Source organism: Lathamus discolor, chromosome 3 (genome assembly GCF_037157495.1).
Source record: "Lathamus discolor isolate bLatDis1 chromosome 3, bLatDis1.hap1, whole genome shotgun sequence".
NCBI lineage: Eukaryota > Metazoa > Chordata > Aves > Psittaciformes > Psittacidae > Lathamus > Lathamus discolor.
In genome coordinates, this window is record NC_088886.1 from 106,293,452 (window position 1) to 106,315,269 (window position 21,818).

The 21,818-nt window shown below is 44.9% G+C and overlaps 1 protein-coding gene and 1 long non-coding RNA gene across 7 annotated transcripts in view; one reads left to right on the forward strand and one right to left on the reverse strand.

Annotated features, from left to right (window-relative positions):
* Window positions 1-601: 601 nt before the first annotated feature.
* Window positions 602-3,739, reverse strand: LOC136010195 (uncharacterized). Of its 3 annotated transcripts, XR_010610787.1 has the most exons (3): window positions 3,534-3,739; window positions 1,082-1,219; window positions 602-978 (listed from the first exon to the last, which is right to left on the reverse strand). It is a non-coding gene; the product is annotated as an uncharacterized LOC136010195 (long non-coding RNA). The 3 variants fall into 3 exon arrangements; XR_010610786.1 differs by having other exon boundaries at window positions 602-1,219; window positions 3,537-3,739; XR_010610785.1 differs by having other exon boundaries at window positions 602-1,219.
* LOC136010191 (core histone macro-H2A.2) overlaps window positions 3,338-21,818 on the forward strand; it is a 29,825-nt gene continuing 11,344 nt past the window's right edge. The window contains exons 1-4 of one of the 4 annotated variants that reach the window (XM_065671007.1): window positions 3,338-3,434; window positions 10,612-10,843; window positions 18,855-18,961; window positions 20,442-20,639. In XM_065671007.1, the coding sequence (XP_065527079.1) occupies window positions 10,672-10,843; window positions 18,855-18,961; window positions 20,442-20,639 (477 nt within the window). In that variant the 5' untranslated portion in view covers window positions 3,338-3,434; window positions 10,612-10,671. Of the gene's footprint in view, window positions 3,435-4,330; window positions 4,535-9,787; window positions 9,896-10,611; window positions 10,844-18,854; window positions 18,962-20,441; window positions 20,640-21,818 lie in introns of those variants that run through there. The other 3 variants (XM_065671010.1, XM_065671009.1, XM_065671008.1) reach the window with 3 other exon arrangements.

The window sequence follows — 21,818 nt, forward strand, 5'->3', positions numbered from 1 at the left end:
CCAATAGCTGGAGAATTAGTCAGTCTATAAATGCTCCATCAATAGCTATGTTGTTTATTTTGACAGACTTAACAGATTGTATTTGCACTTGGAAGTCAACCGGCAGATGGTCTCTGCACAACCTAGTGAGGGCAGGCTCCGCTCCTGCTGATCGGGAAAAGCTCTCTTCTAATCCAGCATCACAAGTTTTTGTTTTGAAGAACTAGTTAGTAACGATTCTTCCCTAAACAACTGGATCGAAGTGGCCAGAGCATACAGCTAGGGGGACCTATCTTGGACTTCTGCATTACAGGATTTGCAAAGATACCCACCCTGCCAATTCTCACCATGTGGTTTAGGTGACCTACTGCTCATCACTTTTCCATTGCAGCCTTAGTGTTCAGCACTAAACTTGGAGCTGGAGTGAAAAACCCATGCATCTTGGTGGCTCTAAATAAGCAGGTGGTTCCAAACATGCAGTTACTGCAGAACAACTCACACGGGGTATCTCTCTGTTTGAATCCTGCCTTACTCTGTTCTCTTCTACTCAAAAATTGTTTATTCTTGTGTGACAAAGCAACTCACAATCTTCCAGAAATACTTGAAGCACTTGAAACATACATGTAATGCTGTTAACATTTATGTTAAGATAAGCTGTATGCACTGGAGAAAGAAATAAAGAGGTAGAATTTACCTTACAGTTGGACAATTAAAAAACACGAAGGCAGGAAAATTGGTATTAAAATCCAGACCTCTATGATTGACTTGAAAAAAGGTGGTACACTATGAAGGTCTTTGCACTCCTCCTCTCTCACACTTGTCCAGCACTCCTGCTTCCTTCAGTCTCCTGCGGTGGGAAGGCCCAGATATGATTTGTGTGTCAATGGCGATTCCTTGGCCATTGCAAGGGCAGAGAAGCATCTGGGTTTTCTCCATCCCAGTGCTGCTTCTTTGAACACAGATTCTTCCCAGGCAGCAATAACAAACAGCAGAAACCAGCTGCAGAACAGGAGATCCCTTCTCTCATAGCTGCTCTACTGAATTAGATTCTTATTTGAAGGAACACAAAAGCTGTGTTAGGAGGCCACAGCCCCATACTCACTGGATGTGGTAAGCCTCTTTGAAATCTGTGACATTTGATGACCACGTTACATGAAAGTCAAATGTGAAGAGGAGGCCCACCTTTATACCAGTTCATTTCATCTGATCCATCTGAATGGGACATACCTACGTGGTGGATCTGAAAAACACAAAATTAAAGCTGGAAATATGCCTGAATGGAAGGGAAATGTTGCCTGTAAACAGAGAAATGATCTTGTAAACAGAATGAGTGGTCCTAATGCTGAAAGTTTGTCTCACATAGAAGACAATTTCTTTCCTTTGAAGACCTCCTACATGTTTGTGTTGTTAACATACAGCAACTATCTGATGTCAATCTGAAACAAACTGGGAATGCTCTCAAAAATTTATATCTATTTTGTCTCGCCTCAAACTATTTTTAATTACAAAGCTAAGCACCACAGGCATAACTGCTCGGATTATTGGATGCAATTATTTGTATCTGGAAATATAAAAATGTAAACACTCTCCTCCTTTTCACAGGGGTTTTACATCGTCTTTCTTTTTTATGCTTAGTACTCGAAAATCTTCTTTGTGTTCCTCTTACCCTCCCAATATGGTTCAATACACTTACATTCTACAGATATCTTTTTTCCTTGCTAAGTTCAAAGTCTCAACAGGGAAGATCCAAGCAAGACTTCTCCTTACATGTAAAATAATTCAAACTCATGCACGTGAGCTTTTCTCCTATGGTTTCAAAGCATTTTGACCCATTTTCAAAAAAGAACTGGGGAAGAGAATAGACTCTAAAGCATTAATCCACCAAAGTGCATTAGATCTCTTACTCACTGAATGGACTGCTTAAAACCAAAGTATCTTTATTTCCATTTTAAGTGACAGTCAAAATACAGCCATGTTTAGTGAAATCCTTTACCCAGGGTCACAGAGCAGCTGAGAAAACCATAGGTCCTCAGTTCGTGCCCTCTTTCTCTGGGAGATGGTGTGGTCCACAATTAACATAACCTGAAGAAATTCCTCATTGCTTTTTTTTCCCACCAAATGCAATTCCATACAGACATAAAAGTTTCCTTTGGCAAAGCCAAAAACAAACTTCGGGAAGCCAGTGAATCTTTGTGACTTTTCTGCAGGGACAAAGGGAAAGCTGAAAGCATGGATGCCTCTTTATTGCTCTGTTCTGTTGTTCCCAGACACCCTCCTGAACACTGCATGTGAGTTATGCTGATCTGGGTTAATACTCATCTCACAGTGCATTAGAGCAGCTCCCAGATATTTTTCAAGTGAAATGAGTGCAATGATGCAAAATGATTGTACAGGAATGACGATATAAACCCACTTGAATGTAAAAATATCCCTGAGATCAGTTTAAGAGGTGTAGCCCTGCGCTCTTCTGTTCGCATCAGTCTGCATCACATATTTGGCGCTGCCAACAGACACGCTGTGAGGCTCGTAATACAATCACTTATTGCGTGTCTTGGAGCTCAAGCTCTTGAATCCGTGCAACTGTGGGAAAACAAAACCCACCTCAGCTTTCATTTAGAACGCAAGTTAAGTTTGCAGCCCTCCTGGCCGAGTTGAAAAGCTTGTGACCGCCTTAAACGCTCCAATGCAACAAGACACAAAGAGCTGTCAGTACTCTTTGTTACGGTCGTTTTAAGCCAGTTCGGGGATGCTGGAACACTTGGATTAAATGCAGCGCACCAAGACGAGCAGGTCACCTTGCCTTGGGATACAGGGATGGGCGGCTCCCTTCCTAACAAAAACCAGGGAGGGCGTGCGGAGTGCGCCTCAACACCCATCCCTGCGCACCAGCCCAAGCTAGGACCCCCTAGAAACCTCTGCGCCTCCTAACTCCTTCGCCCTGTGAGGAGAAGGATGGCAAACGGCGCATTTCCCCGTTATGCTCCCGAGCACTGCAAGCCCCGCAGCTCCCGCGGACCGGGGCCAGAGGAGCCCTTTCTCTGCTGGGCGTGCGTGGGGTGGGCAGCGATGGAGGCGGCGGGGCGGGGGTGTCAGTGGGAAGGCGGCGGCAGCAGCAGCAGCCCTGGGGCCCGGGCAAGGAGGAGCGGCGCGGTGTCTGGGAGGGCGGCAGCGACAGGGGGGTTGTTGCAAGCCCGGGCTGCAGTGACTCCTCCTAGAGGCGGTATGCGGAGCAGGAGGAAACCCCTTCCACCCCCCTCTAGAAGAGCTGCCGCCATCTCCATTGAAACATACAATACGGGAGGAGAGCCGGCGGCTGAGGCGGAGCGAGGGTGCGGGCGGGGGGTGGGGGAGCCGAAAAGAGAAGGGGGAAGCGGAGGGGGGGCGCAAGGAGAAGAGGAAAAGAAAGGGAGGAAAAGAGGAAGGAAACAGCAGAAGGCGGCGGCGGGCGCCGGCAGGTGAGGGGAGCGGCGGCGCGGGGGGCTCCGGGGCTGCGGCGAGGCCCGCTCCTCTCTTTCCCTCTCCCCGCTCCCGGGCGCCCGACCCAAGTCCACCACCACCTCCTCCTCCTCCTCCTCCCGTCGCTGCTGCCGTTGTCCGCAAGCGCCCGGGGAGGCCCGGCCATGGCCGGGGCGGGGGCAGCGCCGCGGCCGCTGTGAGGGCAGGGGCGCTGGGGGGAGGGGGCGGCGTGCGCCCCTGGGGAGGGACCGCCGCGGGACGGGCCGCGACGCGACGGCGCGCCCGGGGGCCGGCCCCGGAGGGCGGGGAGGGGGGGGACGCGAGGCCTGCCCGCGGCCTCCGTTGCTCCCCTTCGCCCCGCAGCCAGGCGGGGCTGCGGCGCTGCCCGTTCCGGGGCCGCGCTGCAGGACGGCCCCGGCGGCCCTCCGCGGCGGCGGCAGCCAGCTTGCTGAGGGGAGGGTGGGGGGGGGTGAGCGTTTGCGCGGGAAAGCCAACGGCCACTCCCCCCCGCCTCCGACACGCCTTAAGGGCGCTTGCGCGGCCGGCCGCGGAACGCGCACGCGGCACGGCCGCGTGTCCCAGCCCCTTCGCCGTCGCTCACCGCTTCCCTGCCAATCAGCGCGCTCCCTCCGAGCCACCGGGCAGGCGGGGTTGGCGCGCTGGCCAATCAGCGGGAGGAGAGGGGCGGTGCCAGCCGAGGCCGGGTCGCGCTCCCGGCCTGGAGGGCTGGTGGTGGGTGCGCCCCTGGGCTCTGAGGAGCGGGGAGCGTGCCCTGGCAGCGGCGGGCTGTGCGCGGGCCGTTAACGGGCGCGGTCCTCAGCGGGCGGCACTGGGCTGCCGGCACGGCTCGGCACGGCACGGCACGGCACGGCACGGCACGGCACGGCGGGGGGCGCGGGCTTGAAGCGGCTCCAGCCGGAGGCCGGCGGCGACCGGGTCGGCCCCCCGCGAGCTGGGCAGTTCTGAGGAAGGTCGAGGGAGTGGGTGTGTGAGCCCCCCCCCACGGGGGGGACAGCCCCGCCGTCTGCCAGGACACCCGGGGCTGGGGGCTTCAGGGTGCCCGTGAAGCTCCTTGCAGTGGGGACATGCTCTGTTTGGAGTAGGTTGAGTCCAGGAGACATCCTGCTTGCCCACTTGTGCTGTGTGTGCACGTTGGTTGTGCCTTGCCAGTTTATTCGGGTAACAGGCTTCGCTTTAGCTCTTCTGAGTTGTTTTCACAACGTGGCTTTTGAATATGAATGCGCAAAGTTGGCACCTAGATGCAGCGCCTTTGGGTTACTTGTCAACTCCTAGCTGTTCATATAGATCTTGAGATGGAGATGAGGAAAGTGCAGGCACACTGATAGTCCTGCATGTCCTTAACTTCAGCCTTTGCCTGCTGAGTTCAAGTCTCCTGAGTATTTGGAAGTTCACATTTCCAGAAACCAAGCACGTGTGAATCATCTGGAAATCATGCCCAAGGCATAATTGGTGAATAAACTTGGTAGGAATGGTTCTAGTACAAAGCCTAGGAAAGATGAGGGGTGTTGGTTCTGTGGGCTAGGCCACCAAGGCCTGCATCCAGTTATGGCCAAGTGTTTAAGCCTGTCAGAGCTTCTGGTGTGGCTCCTAGTGCAGTGCCCGCTTCTGAACCTGTAGTTGTCGCAGGGAGGGCACTTGGCACACTGTGCAAAATTCACCCTGCCAAATTACGTTGTAGCTACCTGTAAAATCCAGCAGGTTAAGCTGTAATGCCAGCTGATTTGACTGGGTGTTTCCCCAGCCCTAGCTCAAATATTTAGCGATAACTGGTTGCTGGTGTGCATTTGGCAGTTGGTGTAGCTGTTTAGCTTGCCTCCGTGGTGTGTGTGTTCTGGGATGGGAAGAGGAGCAGTCTGAGTTTACTTTTCTCCTCCAGTGTTGCAACAGTTTTGGTTCTTTGACCATTTTCTGTGATTTCATTTTGAGAAACATTTAGATTCCATTTATCTTAGGCATTTTGTACTGTGCTGAACTTTCTGGTATGCATTCATGCTTTCTTGCAAGACCTTAACATATTAATGTCTGAAATTGTTTTCTGGCTAGCTTTTCAAGTTCAGTCTCGCTTGGAGGCTGCAATCTGTTTCTGTCTGCAAGTTGCTCTTAGTTCTCTGAAAATTATGTGCCTTTACTGCATAAACATGATTCTGAGATTTTGCTCTTCTGCGCTTGCATGTAGGAAGGACTGGAAAGGGATTTTAAAGTTGCTTTGGTAAAGCTTGATCCATTTGGATGTGGTGTGGGATGCAAATTGCACAATGGTGAAAGGAATATCCCAGGGCCCTCTGTTGTTTCATTGTCCACATGGAGCAGTTATTACCCTCTGCTGATGGTGGTGGTGAAAGGAAATGGAGTGGTAGTGTCTGTGATGAAGAGACCCTCCAAGTTGCCCAAAGCAGACTGCCTGAGAGAGGTGAGGAGGTAAAGCTCTTTTCCAGCAGGCAGAAAGAAAATGTTTCTGGATTCTTTGGGATCTGAAGATGATACAGCTCAACAGAGGAAAGCCAGCTTGCAAACGTCTACCCTATTTTCATGCTATTGTAGAGCTCTGTGAGATCTGGTAGCTACTAAATCCCCCATAGCAACACAGGGATGTTGGAGTCATGGCAGAGTGGGAGTGTGCCGTGACCAATTAAGAGGTTGGAAAAGTTAATTGCTTTAAATTGCCCAAGCCTCATGATGTCATGGTAGCCAGATATAGATGCAGTTCTACAACACAGCAAGGATGGACTTTTCATAAATGGCATGGCTCTATTTTTTAATGGAAGCTGTAGCTTATAGGGGCAAACTTGGAGATGATGAATCAGCTAGCAGTGAGGGAACTAATGTGGGTAGGCTCAAGTGCTTTTCAGCTGATAAGCCTTTGGAGCTTAGCTGTGTCACCCAAAGAGAACAATCAGGACAGCAGTGCTCAGCTTGTAGCTCTTCAGCTGTTGGCAGCTTCAGGGCAGTTTAGGTGAGTGCATCATGTAACTGTGTCAGGGCTGAACTGATGTCCCTCCTCCAAAGTAAACCAAATCACTGCCTGTGGAAGGAATGATTCAGCAGTATCTGAAACCCTGGGCCTTGCTGCAGACCAGGTATAGATAGCTGTTCTGTGCAAGAGAACTTGGAGATCCCAAAGGCTGACAGTCACCTGAGCTTAGTGTCCGCCGTTCAAGGTGGCTAGTGTAGATAGCTGGCAACCCCGGTGTACCACATTTCTTTGGCCAGATCCACAGGAGCTGTATTTTAATAGGTGTGATTGTGCCATAGCTTGGCTTTCTACCAAGAATTGCCTCTCACAGCGTTCAAGATGAGGCAAGAACACATTGTTGTGTATATGACTCCTGAGTACACCCTGGTCCACATGAGTTGCAAAGAAGAGAAAGAGTGTTAGCAGAGTTTTGAAACTTCTTTTGTAATTAGGTTCTCATGTAATTCTGCAAACATACCTGATCTGTTGCCTGCAGTGTGTTTGGAAAAATGTCTGGGATTCCAGAGGTTGCCTTGGCAGTCGGGGAAAAAAGCTGAGACTTGCTGTGAGAGAGAAGGGAAAAATAAAGGGGTAGACAGGGGTAGAAAGTTCAGTGAGACAACAGGAGTGATTAATTAAACAAAAAGTTACATAATGCAGTAGCATGCCCCACAGTGGTGTGCTTAGTTGTACAAATACATTTTGATTCTCTATCACAGAGATCAAGTGCAACTACTGTATTTTCTGTGGATGTAATCTAATCTCATGATGTTTGCTTTGGGGTTTTTTTTCCCAATTGATTTACAGGCAATTGAGGTTTGGTGCTACAGGAGCGAATATATCAGAGGTCAGCTTAAAATTCTTTTGATACGTGGTTCGTTGTAGTGTCCCTGCTCCCTGTAGGGATTTCAGCGCTGGACTGAACTCTGGGGTGATGAAACTGCCCTGCTGGAATTGCAGGAATCTTATCACAACCTAGTACATGCACTTATTAAGTTCCACCTTAAAATGAGTTAGTGTTGCACGTATTACTCATGAGAGAAGTCTGTTCCAGAAGTTTGCTCCTCTGATGGCTAGAAACCTAATTCCCAGTCTGCGTTTAGTCATTAATTTGAATGTCAGTTATCACAAACTGAAAAGGACACTTTATAAATGTTAATTGGTAGCTTAATATGAAATTGAGAATTTATAACGGCTCTATCACAAATTGCAAATCTCATTTAGCAAGGGGGCTGGGAGGAAGGAACCTCAAGGGACCACCTTGGACAGCCTCCATCCCCAGGCAGATCAAGCCCTGCCTGTGCCATTTCTGACATACATTCTGTAACTGTTCCAAAGTTGTCTTAGTGGGAGGATTCTGGCACCTCCCTGTCTGACCCAGCCCAGTGCTGTGCTTTCCTCCCTGCTGCACAGCTTTTCTGAGAGTCCTGCTCTTCTCCTGTCACTTTCATAGGGAGCACTTACTCCACCTTCAAAGCAGCATCTCTAAAGACTATTATCATGTCTCCCTGCTTCTTTTCACCTTCCGATTGTTCTTACTACCCTCCTTTAGATTCTCATTGCTTTTGCATGCCTGAAGTGTGATACCTGTGGTTGGACACAGCTCCTCAGTTTACTGCTGGCAGTCTCCTTGCTTGTACACCTTGATGCAAGGTTTGCCTTTTCACAACAGCTCTTTCCACCTTCCCCTCTCTGCCCTCTCCCCTGCGCCCCCCAACTTGCTGGTTCTAATGAATGGAGCTGCTTCCTAGTAATCACTCTCTGTCCTACACAACTGGTTTCTTCTGCATCAGTGCAATTAATAGATTTCTTGGGATTTTTTTCCACTTGTGTCTGTTTGAAGTGGCCATTGCCTTTAATCAGCACTTGCAAGTGGCAGTTCATGAGCTCTTTTACCACTGCTCATGATTCCAGGCTGACAGTTTGCAGGAATGGGATGATGAGCAACACCAATTTTGAGGTATCCGTGTCTGATAGGTTTACTGGTATAATCTTTTCCAACTTTTGTTATCATGCCCAGATGATATGATTGCATGCAGAAAGAAAACATTATCTGGCTGATGGACCAAGGACACACCAGGGTTTTGTAGATCCCCGAGGCCCTGTGATGATTTTATTTCCTTGATATCATAAGTGAAACCAGTGTTGAAACCAGGTTCTCTTAGTGACCAGCCCTTGACTTTGGGTGTTATGGATGAGCTGGTTTCTGGGAATGTCTGGCTTCGTATGGGACAAGTGACACTTTATATATGCACTTGATTTTAATAAGCAGATTAAGAATGAAACACAGATTTCTGTGTGTTTCTTGGTTGAATGTTGATTGTTCCCAAGGGCTTGCAGTGATGTCAAACAACTTTTCTCTTTTGTTTTTCTCTATTTTTTTAAGGCTATTTAAAATGCAGATTATGATAACTTTAGGGGATACTGTTCCATTTTATCATAATGCTTTTCAAGTCTTCCTTTGTTTCATTGAGGTGGATGAATACAATTAAGTAGCTATGCCTTCATTGACAGAAATACCATCTGTGACAGATATGCTTTTTGTTTACTTCAGAGGAGTAACCAGGATCATAAGTAGGCCACCAGGGCAGCTACTGAAATGGAGTTAAAAACAGTTTTTGCAAACAGAGTTCAAACTTCACCATTATTTGACTGCGAGTGATAGCTAGAGGTGTAACTAAAACCCATGCACACCGGAGTGGCTGACACCAGGGTTTGTTACCAGCAATCTCACTGCCAGAAAAACAAGGAGAAAATGAGATTTGTTCTATTTGCTCCTACATATAGACTAGGCTGGCTCTTAATGCAGGGAATAAAACCCTACACCTTCAGGGAGCTTCATGGACAGAAAAACCTGGTAGTCAGTCTTTTTAAGATGAGGGATTAAAGACCCCCTCTCTGTTCTGTGGAGGAAGGTTCTGGGCCTCCCGGGAGCTGCTACGAAGGTGATCCGGGGAGAATTACAAAAGTGGTGAAGTCTGTGAGCTGGCCCTCAGTTCCTGAGACCAGAGCAGCGCTAGGAGAGGTGCCTGAAGCGTAGCTGCTTGCCTGCTGCTCTGCTTCAGCCATGCGTGTGAAATTCCTCGTATAAAAGGCTTGTGAAGAAGCAGTGTGTTTGTAGGTAGGGTTTATCTTCTGTGCAAGTGTCCTGGGTTGAGCAGCAGCAGTCATTTTTCTCCTTCTTAGGAGCTAGTGCAGTGCTGTGTTTTGATCTTTTGGCCTTGGAACAGTGGTGATAACGCCGATGTTTTCAGTTGCTGCTCGAGTGTTTGGTCTGGCCAAGGATTTTCTGAGCCTCATGCTCTGCCAGGGAGGAGGGGAGGCTGGGAGGAAGCAGAGACAGGAGACCTGACCCAAACTAGCCAAAGAGGTATTCCATACCACAGCACATCATGCCCAGGATGTAACTTGGAGTTACCCCGGAAGGGCTGGTGGGACTGCAGGGTTGGACGAGGTATCGGTCAGTGCTCGGCTGGGGGGAGTGGGGCGAGTTATCAGTCAGCTGGTGCTGAGGTGTTGTATTCTTTCCTCTTGTTATTTCCTTTAGCATTATTATTATTGGTGGTAACAGCAGTGATCTGTGTTATACCTTAGTTACTAAACTGTTCTTATCTCAACCCGTGGGAGTTGCATTCTTTTCGATTCTCCTCTCCGTCCCTCCAGTAGCAGGGGGAGGGAAAGAAGGGGGGGGAGTGAGTGGACGAGGTTTGTGGTTGGGTTTAAACCACGACAGCAAGCAATACAACTTTCTCCACTTAGAGGTGGCACCAGTGTCTGGTTTTCAGCTTTTTTAATGCTGTCCATTGTGCCAGTACTTCTCAGCTGTTTGTAACTTGCTAAACTTGACAGTCAGAATGGAAATCTGCCCTGGGGTGATTTGGTTTCGTTTTGTTGGGGTTTTGTGTGTTGGTTTTGGTTTGGTTGTTTTGGTTTTTGTTTTTTTATTCATTTAATGTCCATATTATTTATTGGTTTTTATACATATATATAATCCAAGCCACTTTTCTGTGATATTGCTACACTGAAAGAGCAGTAATCAAAAGTTACAGCAAATGTTCGAGTTATCCAGGTTTTAATGAATAATGCCTCAGCTTGAACAAATACTGAGAATGGTTTTGGATTTTTTTCTTCTGGAAGAATAAATAATATATAAAGCTGTTTCGCACATGCTGAACTCCCATCCTGTTTCTTTTGTCTTGCAGCTTTTGGGTTGGAGCAAGGGGTTAAGAATCACCAGCAATTGAAAAGCACAAAGCTGCAAGATGTCGGGCCGAAGTGGGAAGAAGAAAATGTCCAAACTCTCACGCTCAAGCAGGGCAGGTGTCATTTTCCCTGTGGGGAGAATGATGCGCTACTTAAAGAAGGGAACATACAAGTACCGGATAGGTGTTGGAGCACCAGTTTACATGGCAGCCGTCATAGAGTACCTAGCAGGTAAACCAGGAATCTGATCCTGGAAGTGCTGATCACACACAAAGGAGCCAGGGATATCCATGGAATGAGATACAAACGTGTTCAGCACTTCTGAAACTCAGGCTCTGCAAGTGCAGCACTGATCTGTTGAATTTCACTTCAAATGTTCAGAAGATAAATTTGCTTCTTGAAGAGGCTGAGGATGGAAATTTTCTCCTTGAGAGGCACGATGCTTGCAAGGATTATTTTTTTATTGCTTTGCAGAGTGATGAGTCACATCTAGGTAGTTTCCGCCCAAGAGAAAACTGATGTGAATTAGGCTTTTGATACACCTGGATACAACAAGAGAAAAGAGCACAAACTCACCTTGTGCACCTGTTGTGCTTTTTAAGTGAGCAAACTCTGTTTCTCTGTCTGCATTTCTCCTTGCAGAACAGTGTTAAAGTGTTATGAAATATGGAGGTTGTTCATTTGGCTTGCCTAAGTATATAAAAAAATGTTTCAGGGGTCAAACCTTCCCACATACCCTGAGGTTTCCCTCCCTTTCTGAAATTGACCTCAGAGGAAGGGGCAGACGTCACATGGTGATACAATATACTGCATTATACTGTGATGTATATTGTAATATTTCACTGGCCTGTGATCGTATCTGCTCTTGTCTCTTATTTAATTGTGGAAAATAGCATCTTAGCCAAATGTTACAAAGCCCAGTGCAGAGAGGATTCTGGTTCAGGTTGTTTAGGTGTAACAGATTAAGACTGAGGTGCATTAGATAATCAATGAGGAGTCACAAGCCTGGATGAAATTAGCTGAGTAAATTGTGTTTCAGAAGCATAGTTGTTCCAGAGTGGCATGGAAGAAGCTTGCGTGGAGCCTGGTTGGCCATATAGCAGCATGCAGTCTTTATGTAAACATTGCTGTCTGTTGTTTTTTTTCACACATGAAAGCCTGTTCTTGTTACCAGACAATAAAAAGCACTATTTTCTTTCCAAATCTGAAATAGTGATAATTTCACTATTAAAACTAAATTTCTGACAGTGCCTAATAGCATGTTATGGAAACATCCATGTTTCGGCTGATTAACTGCAGGATGAGAATTGATTTATTTTTTTTGTGTGTGTGAGGTTACTTCTGGAGTTGGAGTAAAAAAGTGAAGTGTTGCTTACGTGAAAGAAATGCAAACAAAATGTTTAAGGTTGCATTTATGTTCACCTGCAGCTGCTTCAAGAGCTGAGTCCAGAAAACAAGCTGGTTTTAAAATAAAACACCACTGAAAAGCAGAATCAGAAGATGATGAGTGCTTCTCCCACTCATTTGATTTTATTGTTTTACTGTGTGAGAAGAAACACTGATATTAAGTTTGTTTGATCATAGAGAAAGATTAGTTCTCAGTGATTTTGGAGAAGACATTTTACTTCATTAAGAACATACATGTATTTGCACAATCCAGTTTCATACATTAAAAATGAAGTCTTGTAACTGCAGAAGTCTCTCAGTGAAGCTGGTGCAGTTGTGCTGTACTGGGGAAGTCCTTGGCTTGCAGAGCTTGCTGCAGTTTGCACCAGAGTGCTGCTCAGCAAGGGTGATTCAGGAGTTGCAGGGACTTAGGGGGAAGAGTGGAGATGGAGGATTCATCTTGCAGCTGCCCTGTTCTACCACAGTGATTTTTTTGATCTTGTTTTTGTTGCTATACCTTTCTTATATTTCCTAGTGGTGGTTCAGACTTTTTCAGGAATGTCATAAATATGAATTTCTCTATAATAAGGTGTGTTTGCTTTACTTTATCATCAATTGTGGATCGCTTAGAAGTTATCTTTGCAGACTTCGGGATGTCTGGGTATTGCAAGACGAAAACCATGTTGGAAGGGGTTTGGAAACTGCAGTAATTTCTATAACTGAATAACATGCTGCAGAGTGACTCTGCTGGCCTTCAGTCTGTAGAGGAATACTATTTTTTTTCTTTCCCACTCCACAGGCATCCATAGCATTCAAAGGGGTTTCTAGTGTAAACGTTGGGAGATACTTTTTCTGAGCTCTGGCAACTATTACAAGGTGTAATAAATTGTCAACAGCACATCTAGTATGTGCAGCACTTTGGTACAGACTGAGTTATAGTCATCGTTTTGTAACACACAGTGCAGCACTGTTTACCTGTTATCTGAACTAGAACAATGTATGTCTTGGCTCCATTTCTGGCTAGTAAGTGTGGTTTGAATTAAATCATTAATATGGTAAGGGCAGATTATGTGTGGGCCTACACTTTGCTTTAGAGAAAAAGAATGTGTAGTCAACCAGGCAAGCAAATTGCTAGATCTGTAGGCTGGAGGCCTGTATAAATTGTAAGGGAATGCTGGTTTAAGCTACTTGGCTCAGCAGAGAGAGACCCCCATCTTGTCCCAACCCTGTATATGTTGTAATAGGATGGAGTCATGTTTCTGAGCAAACACCTATTGCTTGTGGATAGTGGTCTTTCCAAACCAAAGTTTCTGTGCTCTACCCAGAGTTTTGTTTGAAAAGATAACAAAGGTGGATAGTTTCATTAAAAACCACTGTTGCAACATCAAACCCTCTATGTTTGTGTGAATATAGTCTTTGGTTTTGTGAAGCCTTTAGAAACAAAATGTGCTTTCCAAGGCTATTGTCAAAAGGGGTATTATATGCCAAATGGGTAACATTTGTTAGCTTTATCTGATACTTCCTATTGCAAATTCCAGTTTTCTGTCACGGAGTTGCAACTATGAAATGGCTTCTCAGGCTGAAAGCCTTCCTGCAGGAGAACTGCTTCAGCCTAGACTGGGGAGGGTGGGAGTGAGGGTGTCTGGTGCTGTAACTGTTTCACAGATGGAGGTTAAACCATGTTTTTCTACTATGTTAACACATTACTGAGAACTTCTCTAAATGCCTGTGTGCTTGTCTGTGTTTGAGCAGAGACTTGATGCTTTATGAAAGGGGAATGGTAGTCTTTGCCATCTCAGAGAAATCTGCTCTCTTTGGCCAAGCTGTAACTTTGGAAAAGCACAGGTTGCTTATGCTCAGCAGAGACTTCTCTGATTTTAACAACTAAAATCTCCCAAGACTTGGTCCTCCCTGAGCACGTTCCAGCCTCTCTCAGCGCCCAGTGCTGCCCAGACTGTCTATTCATTGTGTCCTTAGAGTGACAGAGCATGCCTCAACCTTTCAGCACCAACATGTGACAGGATTGCTCATGGAACATGCGGTGGCTGAGCATGCTTCAGCCCATGGCTGCAGGTGCTCAGAAGAACTTTATCTCTCACTGCTGTCCCTGGCTGTTCCTGGTCGCAGCAGAGAGCAGGGAGTGGGCTTTCTGTGGTCTCACTGGTACTGGGCAGACAGGGGAGGAAGCTTTCTGATTTGAAGACAGAAGCCACACAGGTGGGTGGCAAGAGGGTCTGGGACTGATGGCAGGGAGTATGTGAATAGGAAGGAGTTGAAGGAGAGGCTAATCCTACTTACTGTTTGTGGGGTGGGAAGGGCAGGCTGGAATTAACTGAATAAGCAAACTAGGAGACTGGGAACAGGTTCCACACTGGTGAGAGAAGGAAATGGAACAGATCATAACCTTCTGGGGAGATGATGATGATGATGGGAGAAGAATATTGATGCTGGAGACAGAGCCGTGAATGGAAAGCTGAACTGATGGCCAGTGGGAAGGAGTGTCCAAAAATCCTGACAGGATGCTGGAGGGTAAGTTGGAAAAATAGGGCATAAGTGAAGGACTGAATGGAGAGCGTGCTGAAAATGAAGAACCTAGGAAGATTGAGCCTGAGTATTACTACAACTGAGAAGTGTAGATAGGAGAAATTGAGACTGTCCAGGAAAGGCAACTGAGAAGTTTCAGGTGTGGATTGTCAAGGAAAGGAGACTAGTCTATGGAGCTGGGAAAGCAAGTCATGTCTGGGTGTATGAGGCTGGAAGGGTCAAACAGGACCAGAGCTGTCCAGGGCGTGGTACGGTCCAGCAATTCTCATGTGAGCTATCAACTGTGCATGTGGTCAGTTGATGGCCCATAGTTGTGTTGCCCTGAAGCACTGAGTCTTTTGACTAGCATCATCCGGGTGGTGCATATATGTCTTGAGCATCTTTATTCAGGATGCCACGTGATTCAGCCTGCCTCTTGGCTTATGTACAAGTTCTTTGTCACGAGCCACTGGAGCCCCATTTTTAACCCTTGTATGCAGAATTGATCGTGGCAGCACCACATCCATTATCAATGCCAAATCTGGGCTTTGGCTTAGCAGCCCCATTGTTAAAATGCCAGCTGTCACCACAATGTATCTCAAAAAGAGGTGCTTTGACCTCGACTGATGAGTATGTGAGGAAGATCTCACCAGTGTTCTAAGGCTTTTTTTTTTTTCATAATCTCTCTATGCTATTTTATATCTCAGGCTTGAAAATCATATTGCAAATGTGCAGTTTAATTCCTATCCAGAAGGTTGTGTTTGCTGGAACAGTGTTGGGCTCCATGGCCTTCAGAGTTGAAACTCCATGAAAAATGGGCCTCAAACCCATTGGATTTATGGACTTTGCAACAGACGCATGCCAGGCTATACTCTTGAGTGTGCATGGGGCTAACTGCAGTCCTCATCATCTAAATCAAACATCAACTGCATGTCCCATAATGCACCGTCCCAAAATGTAGGCAAAGAATGCAGATGCCTCTTGATTAGGAAGCAGAAGACATGTGAATGGTGTGCTGGTCAGAGGAGCTTATGGAAGGTGTCAGTGGTAAGCCATCTTCTCTAAATTAGGACAGAACACAATACCAGCAGATACTTCCTCCTTCAAAGGGTATCAACTGCTATACTCTTCTGTCTGTTGTGCTCATCTGCCATCAAGAGACAAATCAAGCAAATACTTTTCCACTTGCAAATGAAGGACAAAGGACCTCATCTTTTCATAGCAAAGGTATTACTGGTAGATTTGTATGTGGTAGTGTAACAGGAACCGTTGCAATTTAACCTGATGGAGAAGTGGAAAATAACCTGTCTGCAATCTTTCCAATTCTGCTATCGGTAATTCTCGTGCATCTTTCTTATCAGTTCAGCTGAGTACTTCACAAAAGCAGGCAGAGCTAAGCTGAACAAATAGCTTTGGCCTGGCTGGGATACTTTCAGTTCCCAGATACTGCCAAATCTGTTGATCCATCAGCTAAAGAAACCTCTATTTTTTTTTCTCTGTGTGTCACAGGATAACAAATTGTAATCCCATTCAGGTTATAGCTTGGCTGCTGCTTGGGATAGTTGGAATACAATTATGCTCTTCCCTGGTCCCAAGTGCTTATCAATCAGGAGAAAGGCTCCTTTTAAAATACCATGTGTCGCGTAGAGACACTGTCGAGTAGAGACAGTTCTGGGCATTACCCTGTTGACCAGCATTTGATATCTATCTGAGGCCCAGGTAAACTGTGGAGTGTGTAAGATGAACTAGTTTGCTTGTAACCATCTGCGTTTAAGAGGTCTGAACTTGAAGTTATGCTTCCAGTGTGGAAGGCATTTTTGTGCATTTTGAATCTTGATGGAAGTAAGATTACTTTAAAATTTTATTTTAGTTTTTAATGCCTGCTGCTAAAAGCGTATACAATAAAACTGTCTGAGAATATCAAGATGCCTGATTTCAGGATAGCTTGATATAGTACAGGACTTTATTGGAGGACCTATATTCTTATACATTCACATATATTCTTATATATGAGTGTAGGTAACATCAGCTGGAGCTACTTGAAATGTAAAGCAGTTTCTTTAGGGATCTGTTATTACCAGTAGAGGCTGTGAAAAGTGAACCCTCCAGATTTGATGTTGAACTTTGCAAGTGCCATTTTGTATTCTTAAGACTGTTAAGTCCCTGCCTCCAGCGTCAGAAAAGCATGCATATAAACCAGTCATTTGAGGGAGGTAAGGCAATTATTCACCTATGCAAACAATTGGCATCCTTTGATAAGTTATGGGTATATTCAACAATCTGCCATACATCATCTCTGCCTTGGATTCCCTTCTTTCTGGTGTCCTGCGGTAGATGGCTGGCATTTGAGTGTTCTGCGTTTTTTGCTCTTAACATTAGGCAGAGGACATTTGAGTGCACCATCAGGATGCTGCTGGCCAAAGGACCCAGAACGTGGGGGACTGGGTTGAGCGCACAGGTAGCAGGATGTGTGTGTTTTTGGCACATCTGAAAGAACTTCAGTTACTGCACAGGTAAGTATGTGTTGCCTTTTTATTTCCCTGATGCAATTTTCCTCTGCTATCAGCGCACACCTGCAAAATCCACTGGAGAAGTCTGGGTCTCTTTTCTTGCTTTATGCTGGTCTGCACAATGGATGGCAATCTGTTACTGTTTGCTGCTGTATTAGCTCCACTGGCAGAGGTCTGGGAAAAGGGTCTGAAACTTCCAGCCCTGCAGCCCCGCTGGGGTGAATATAGCTGGCTTATGCGGGATCTCTGTTCAGTCTCCTTTGAAGTCCAAGTCAGATGCTTCAGAGTTACAAAATGCTAGAGCCGAGGTTGCTGCCCTAACTTTTAATGTAGGCAGAGCGTGTGTTTGTGGTGTGATACTGTTTCTGACTGTCCGATCACACACTGCTTTTTCCTCATGGCAGTGCCCTTGCTATCATAACCACAGTTCTGTTATTTTGTACCATTTAGAGTCTTGTCTTTGCAAATTTGATAATGTCTCTTGGAAATTTGGCATGAATAATTATCCAAATTTTCAACAGACTCTGGCTGTTGCTTAAATAATTCACCACGAATATGCACATGATTTTAAAAAACAGCTTTTGCATCTTCAACATTCAGTTAAATATGTATGCTGTGTAGTAGTGAAAGGTGGATGACAAGTATGTACTTTTGTCATTCCAACTGAATGAAATTGAAAGCTTGTATGAACTGAGAGCTAAACCTCATATTGAATCCTGTGAATTTTAGCCAGAGAGCATTATGTAGATTTCAGCTAGATTTTTCATCAAAGTTCTTTTTAAGAATAGGTACAGTTCTTTATTTAGCTTACAAAAAGGAGTGAGATATCATTAAAAGGACACTGATGGGCTGTAATTTTCTTATCCCTGTTATGTAAATACAAACCCCAAAAACCAGAAGACAGGGACACTGGATACTTTTAAAATGAAAGAAGGTGTGAATAATATTTTTATGATTATTTGGAGCAAAACATTCCCTTCTTCCTTCTCAGTGTTTCAGTAGAGTTCTTACATGAGAAATAACTTCTGAGTAGGAGCCAAACTATGTACGTTAATGATTATACTGCTACGGATCAAATAAACTCAGAAAGATGTGGCTGTGTTTTTCTGTAACAATTAGAAAAAGCTCAGTGACTGTAATCACAGAATAAATATTACTGCAAATTCAGAGAAAATGCTTTTGAAGTGACTTCCTGTTCTCAGAGGTGTAAAAGAAGCATTCTACCAGTACTTCATGTTCTAAAGCTCTTACGTTGTCTCTGCTTGCATCTAAGTCAAACCTCTTATATCTTGTTCTGAAATGAAGCTTCTCACAGATTTTCAATGCCCTTTAATGCAGAATAGCAGCGTTGCCTGGCTGGTTTGTTGGCTTTCCAAGTCCTTTTTTAAATGCACCTCAGCCTTTGTCTTACCTGGTCCTGAGAATCCTTGCTGTTTTGTCAGAACTGTCTGTACTAGGTTTGGGGTTTCATTGCATGCTTTACTCTTTTATTGTTTACAGACTGTTGCTCAGTTGTGGACTGCTGATGTATATTTGTATAGGGTGATTTTTTTTTTCTGACTTGGCACTTGTAAAAACTTCTGTGACCTTAGCATATTTTCTGCGAGCTGTCCTTTAGGGAATTAGGAAGGACAAATGATTTTACAGCAATTTACAAATATATGGAGTGTGGTTTGGTTTCTGCCTTTCTGTAGCAAAGACCATTTAAAACAAGAAACACCCCTGCAAAGGCAAATGGATATGAAGAAGGAATGTAAGATGTGTATAGAGGGTGTACATAAACTGCATTTTTGTTACTTATGTTTATCTCGATGTGTTTACAGCTGAAATTCTAGAATTAGCAGGAAATGCAGCACGAGACAACAAGAAAGGAAGAATTGCCCCCAGACACATCCTTCTGGCAGTTGCAAATGATGAGGAACTGAATCAGGTACCCGTTTACATTTCAGTGCTGTGGCATGAATGAAGCTGGTATCATGGAAGTTTAGAAACAGTTTAGTCTGACACATGAATAAGAACACAATTAACTGTAGCAGAAGACAACAAGATTGTGCCCATTTCAATAAAAGCAGACAAAAAAAGGTTTTCTGATATCTCATCTTAAATTCTCTGATACAGATTTTGCTTCTTTCGTAGCCTGTGAGTCCTGCTGAAGTGGGTGAACTTGATGCCTAATTTTTTCCTCTGGGAGATCCAATACTTAAAGAAAATGTGCCATATGGAAGACCTTTTCTCAAAAGTTGTAGAAATGTGTGTTTTGTTATGTTGGCTGAGAGGCCCGTCTTGGGTAGGGGTCTGGCTCACTCACTATTGCTCCCTCCAGGGCTGCCTCCCTGACTGTATGCCCAGGCCCCATTAGCAACCAGACTGTGGTTTACAGTGCTCTGACTCTGCAGATCACTTCTGCTGAACTTAACTGTGAAGAGAGATCGTGGCATGGGCTGTGAATTGCAGCATTCAGGGATACTGGAAAGGTTCCATCAGCATCAGAGTATGTCTTCTTGTTTGGCCTCATGTGAAGATGTATGACATCATTCACAGCTTAAAAGATTCCTGCACTTTATTTGACTGCTTTAAATAATGAAAATATGGTGCCCATGAAGTCATCTAGCCCTGTTCCCAGTCAGAGGGACTGAAAAGTCAGACCAGAGGCCAAGAGAGAGGGAAAAGCATGCTAACACTACTAGCCTACTCCCTGCTCTATGGCACTGGTCACTGGCCTCTAAACTGGGGACTTGATCTAGTGGTGTCCATTAGGGAATTAGCCAGACTTTGTCCAGTATGTAATATCACAGCCAATTCCTGTTCACCTTTGCAAAGCAGGTTCTTGAGACTCATGCTTGCTTTCAGAGTCTGTTTCCCTACCAAAAGGATCTACAACCAGTCCTTTGAGTAGGACTGTGGTGCAAACATGGCTTTTCTTTTTGTTGGTTGGGTTTTGTGGGGGTTTTTTTGTTTGGTTGGTTTTTTTTTGGTTGTTTTTATTTTGTTTTGGTTTTTGTTTGGGTTTTTTGGTTGTTGTTTTGGAGGTTTTTTTTTGGGGGGGTGGCTTTTTTTGTTTGTTTCTAAGTAGCCTGCAGGCACTTATCTTCTCTTACCCTCACTCACTGCGTGTGAGGAACTGAAGACAGGTATGCAGAAAGACTAGCAGTGGAAGAGAGACCAGTGAAGTAATGGAGTTCTCAGTGATGTCCTGGCTGATCTCACCATCACTGCCAGGTTTTTTATAGTTGTGGATTTTCCACTTAATGGTTTTTGTACGTTTATTTTCTTCATGATAAAGGGGCAAGGTGCAATGCTGTAGGAAGTGTGGGGTCTACTTGCGTATGTGTAATGTAATCAGCAAAAATAGCTTGAGTGCCAACTAAGAGAATCTTTAATGTGCTTCTTTACACTGCTGCTCCTTGCAGTTGCTCAAAGGTGTGACTATTGCAAGTGGAGGTGTCCTGCCCAGAATTCAGCCTGAGCTTCTAGCCAAGAAACGGGGTGCGAAAGGCAAATCTGAGACCATCCTTTCACCTGCTCCTGAGAAGAAGGGAAGGAAGACGATGGTGAACAAAAAGAGTGGCAAGAAGGCAAAATCTACCAAGGCCCGGACACCCAAAAAGGTAAGCATGAGGCAGACATGGGATTCCAGGTGTGGAAGAGGAAGTAAATCAAAACTGACTAAGATTATTAGGAGGAATAAATTAGTGCTTCAGCATGGTTTGGGACAGCTAGAAACAGGAGGTAGGAGTTAGGAGTTGATAATAGACACAACAGGGTTATTTTTTTTCTAAATTTTAGAAGTAAAGGCAAACAGTATTTTAATCAATTTTCATAACGAAAGCTTTTAAAGCTTTGAGGGGAACTTTTTAGATTTTGCGTGTCACCCTTTGCAATAGTTTCTTGATAACAGTTTAGAATCTTTTCATCTCCGCACTGTGTGGCAGTGAACTCTAGCCTTTAAACAAAGGAAGCTGTATTTTAAAACATTTTCTACTTGAGACATGTCACACCTTCAGCCTTGTACAAGTACTGGGTTGCTGTTGAAGATTTTTCACTATCCAGAGAGCTTGTCTCAACATGGTACGTAAATGTCATTTTGACAAGCTCTTTGTTTCATGTGTTCTTAGGTGTGCTGTTGTTAATGTTTTTTTGAAAGAGTTGCAAGAAGAAACTAATCAGAACTTGACCACTGCACCTTCCCTTACAATTTGCTAATCCTCTCTCACCATACAAATTGGTTTGATTTGGTAAAGCAGTAATCAGATCAGTGCTCCAGTGCATGCATCTTGAAACACTACTCTTTTAATTAGGTAGGATTAAATGATATTAAGCTTTGACCTAAGATTTTTAAACTTGTGTGTGTGTTGATCTCACCTACCATCTTACTTTGAATTGTGCACATGAACTATTAGGAACTTGTTAAGAAGAGTTAGCTTCCCAACATACCTTAAAGCAAATACTGAGAGATGTGTGGTGTTTCTGCAGTCCTGGTAGAAGCAGATTTGCTACTCCTGGAGCTAGCCTGCATGAAGGGGTATGTCCCACAAATGGGATTTTGCATTCAAAGTTCAGTTATTAGTTATTTTGTTTTGTCATTCTTGTCATGCTTGTATGTAGGTATGATGGCTTGCTCCTGTCACTATGGATTCAGATCTATGATTTATTAGCTGAAACTTATGGGGGGTTTTAGATCATGAAGCTGTTTTTTTTTCCTTCAGATTGGACCATTCGAGTGGGTTACTAAGTTACTAAGTTTGTTTTAGTACAAACTCTGCGCTGTTAGCAGCAAAAATAAACCA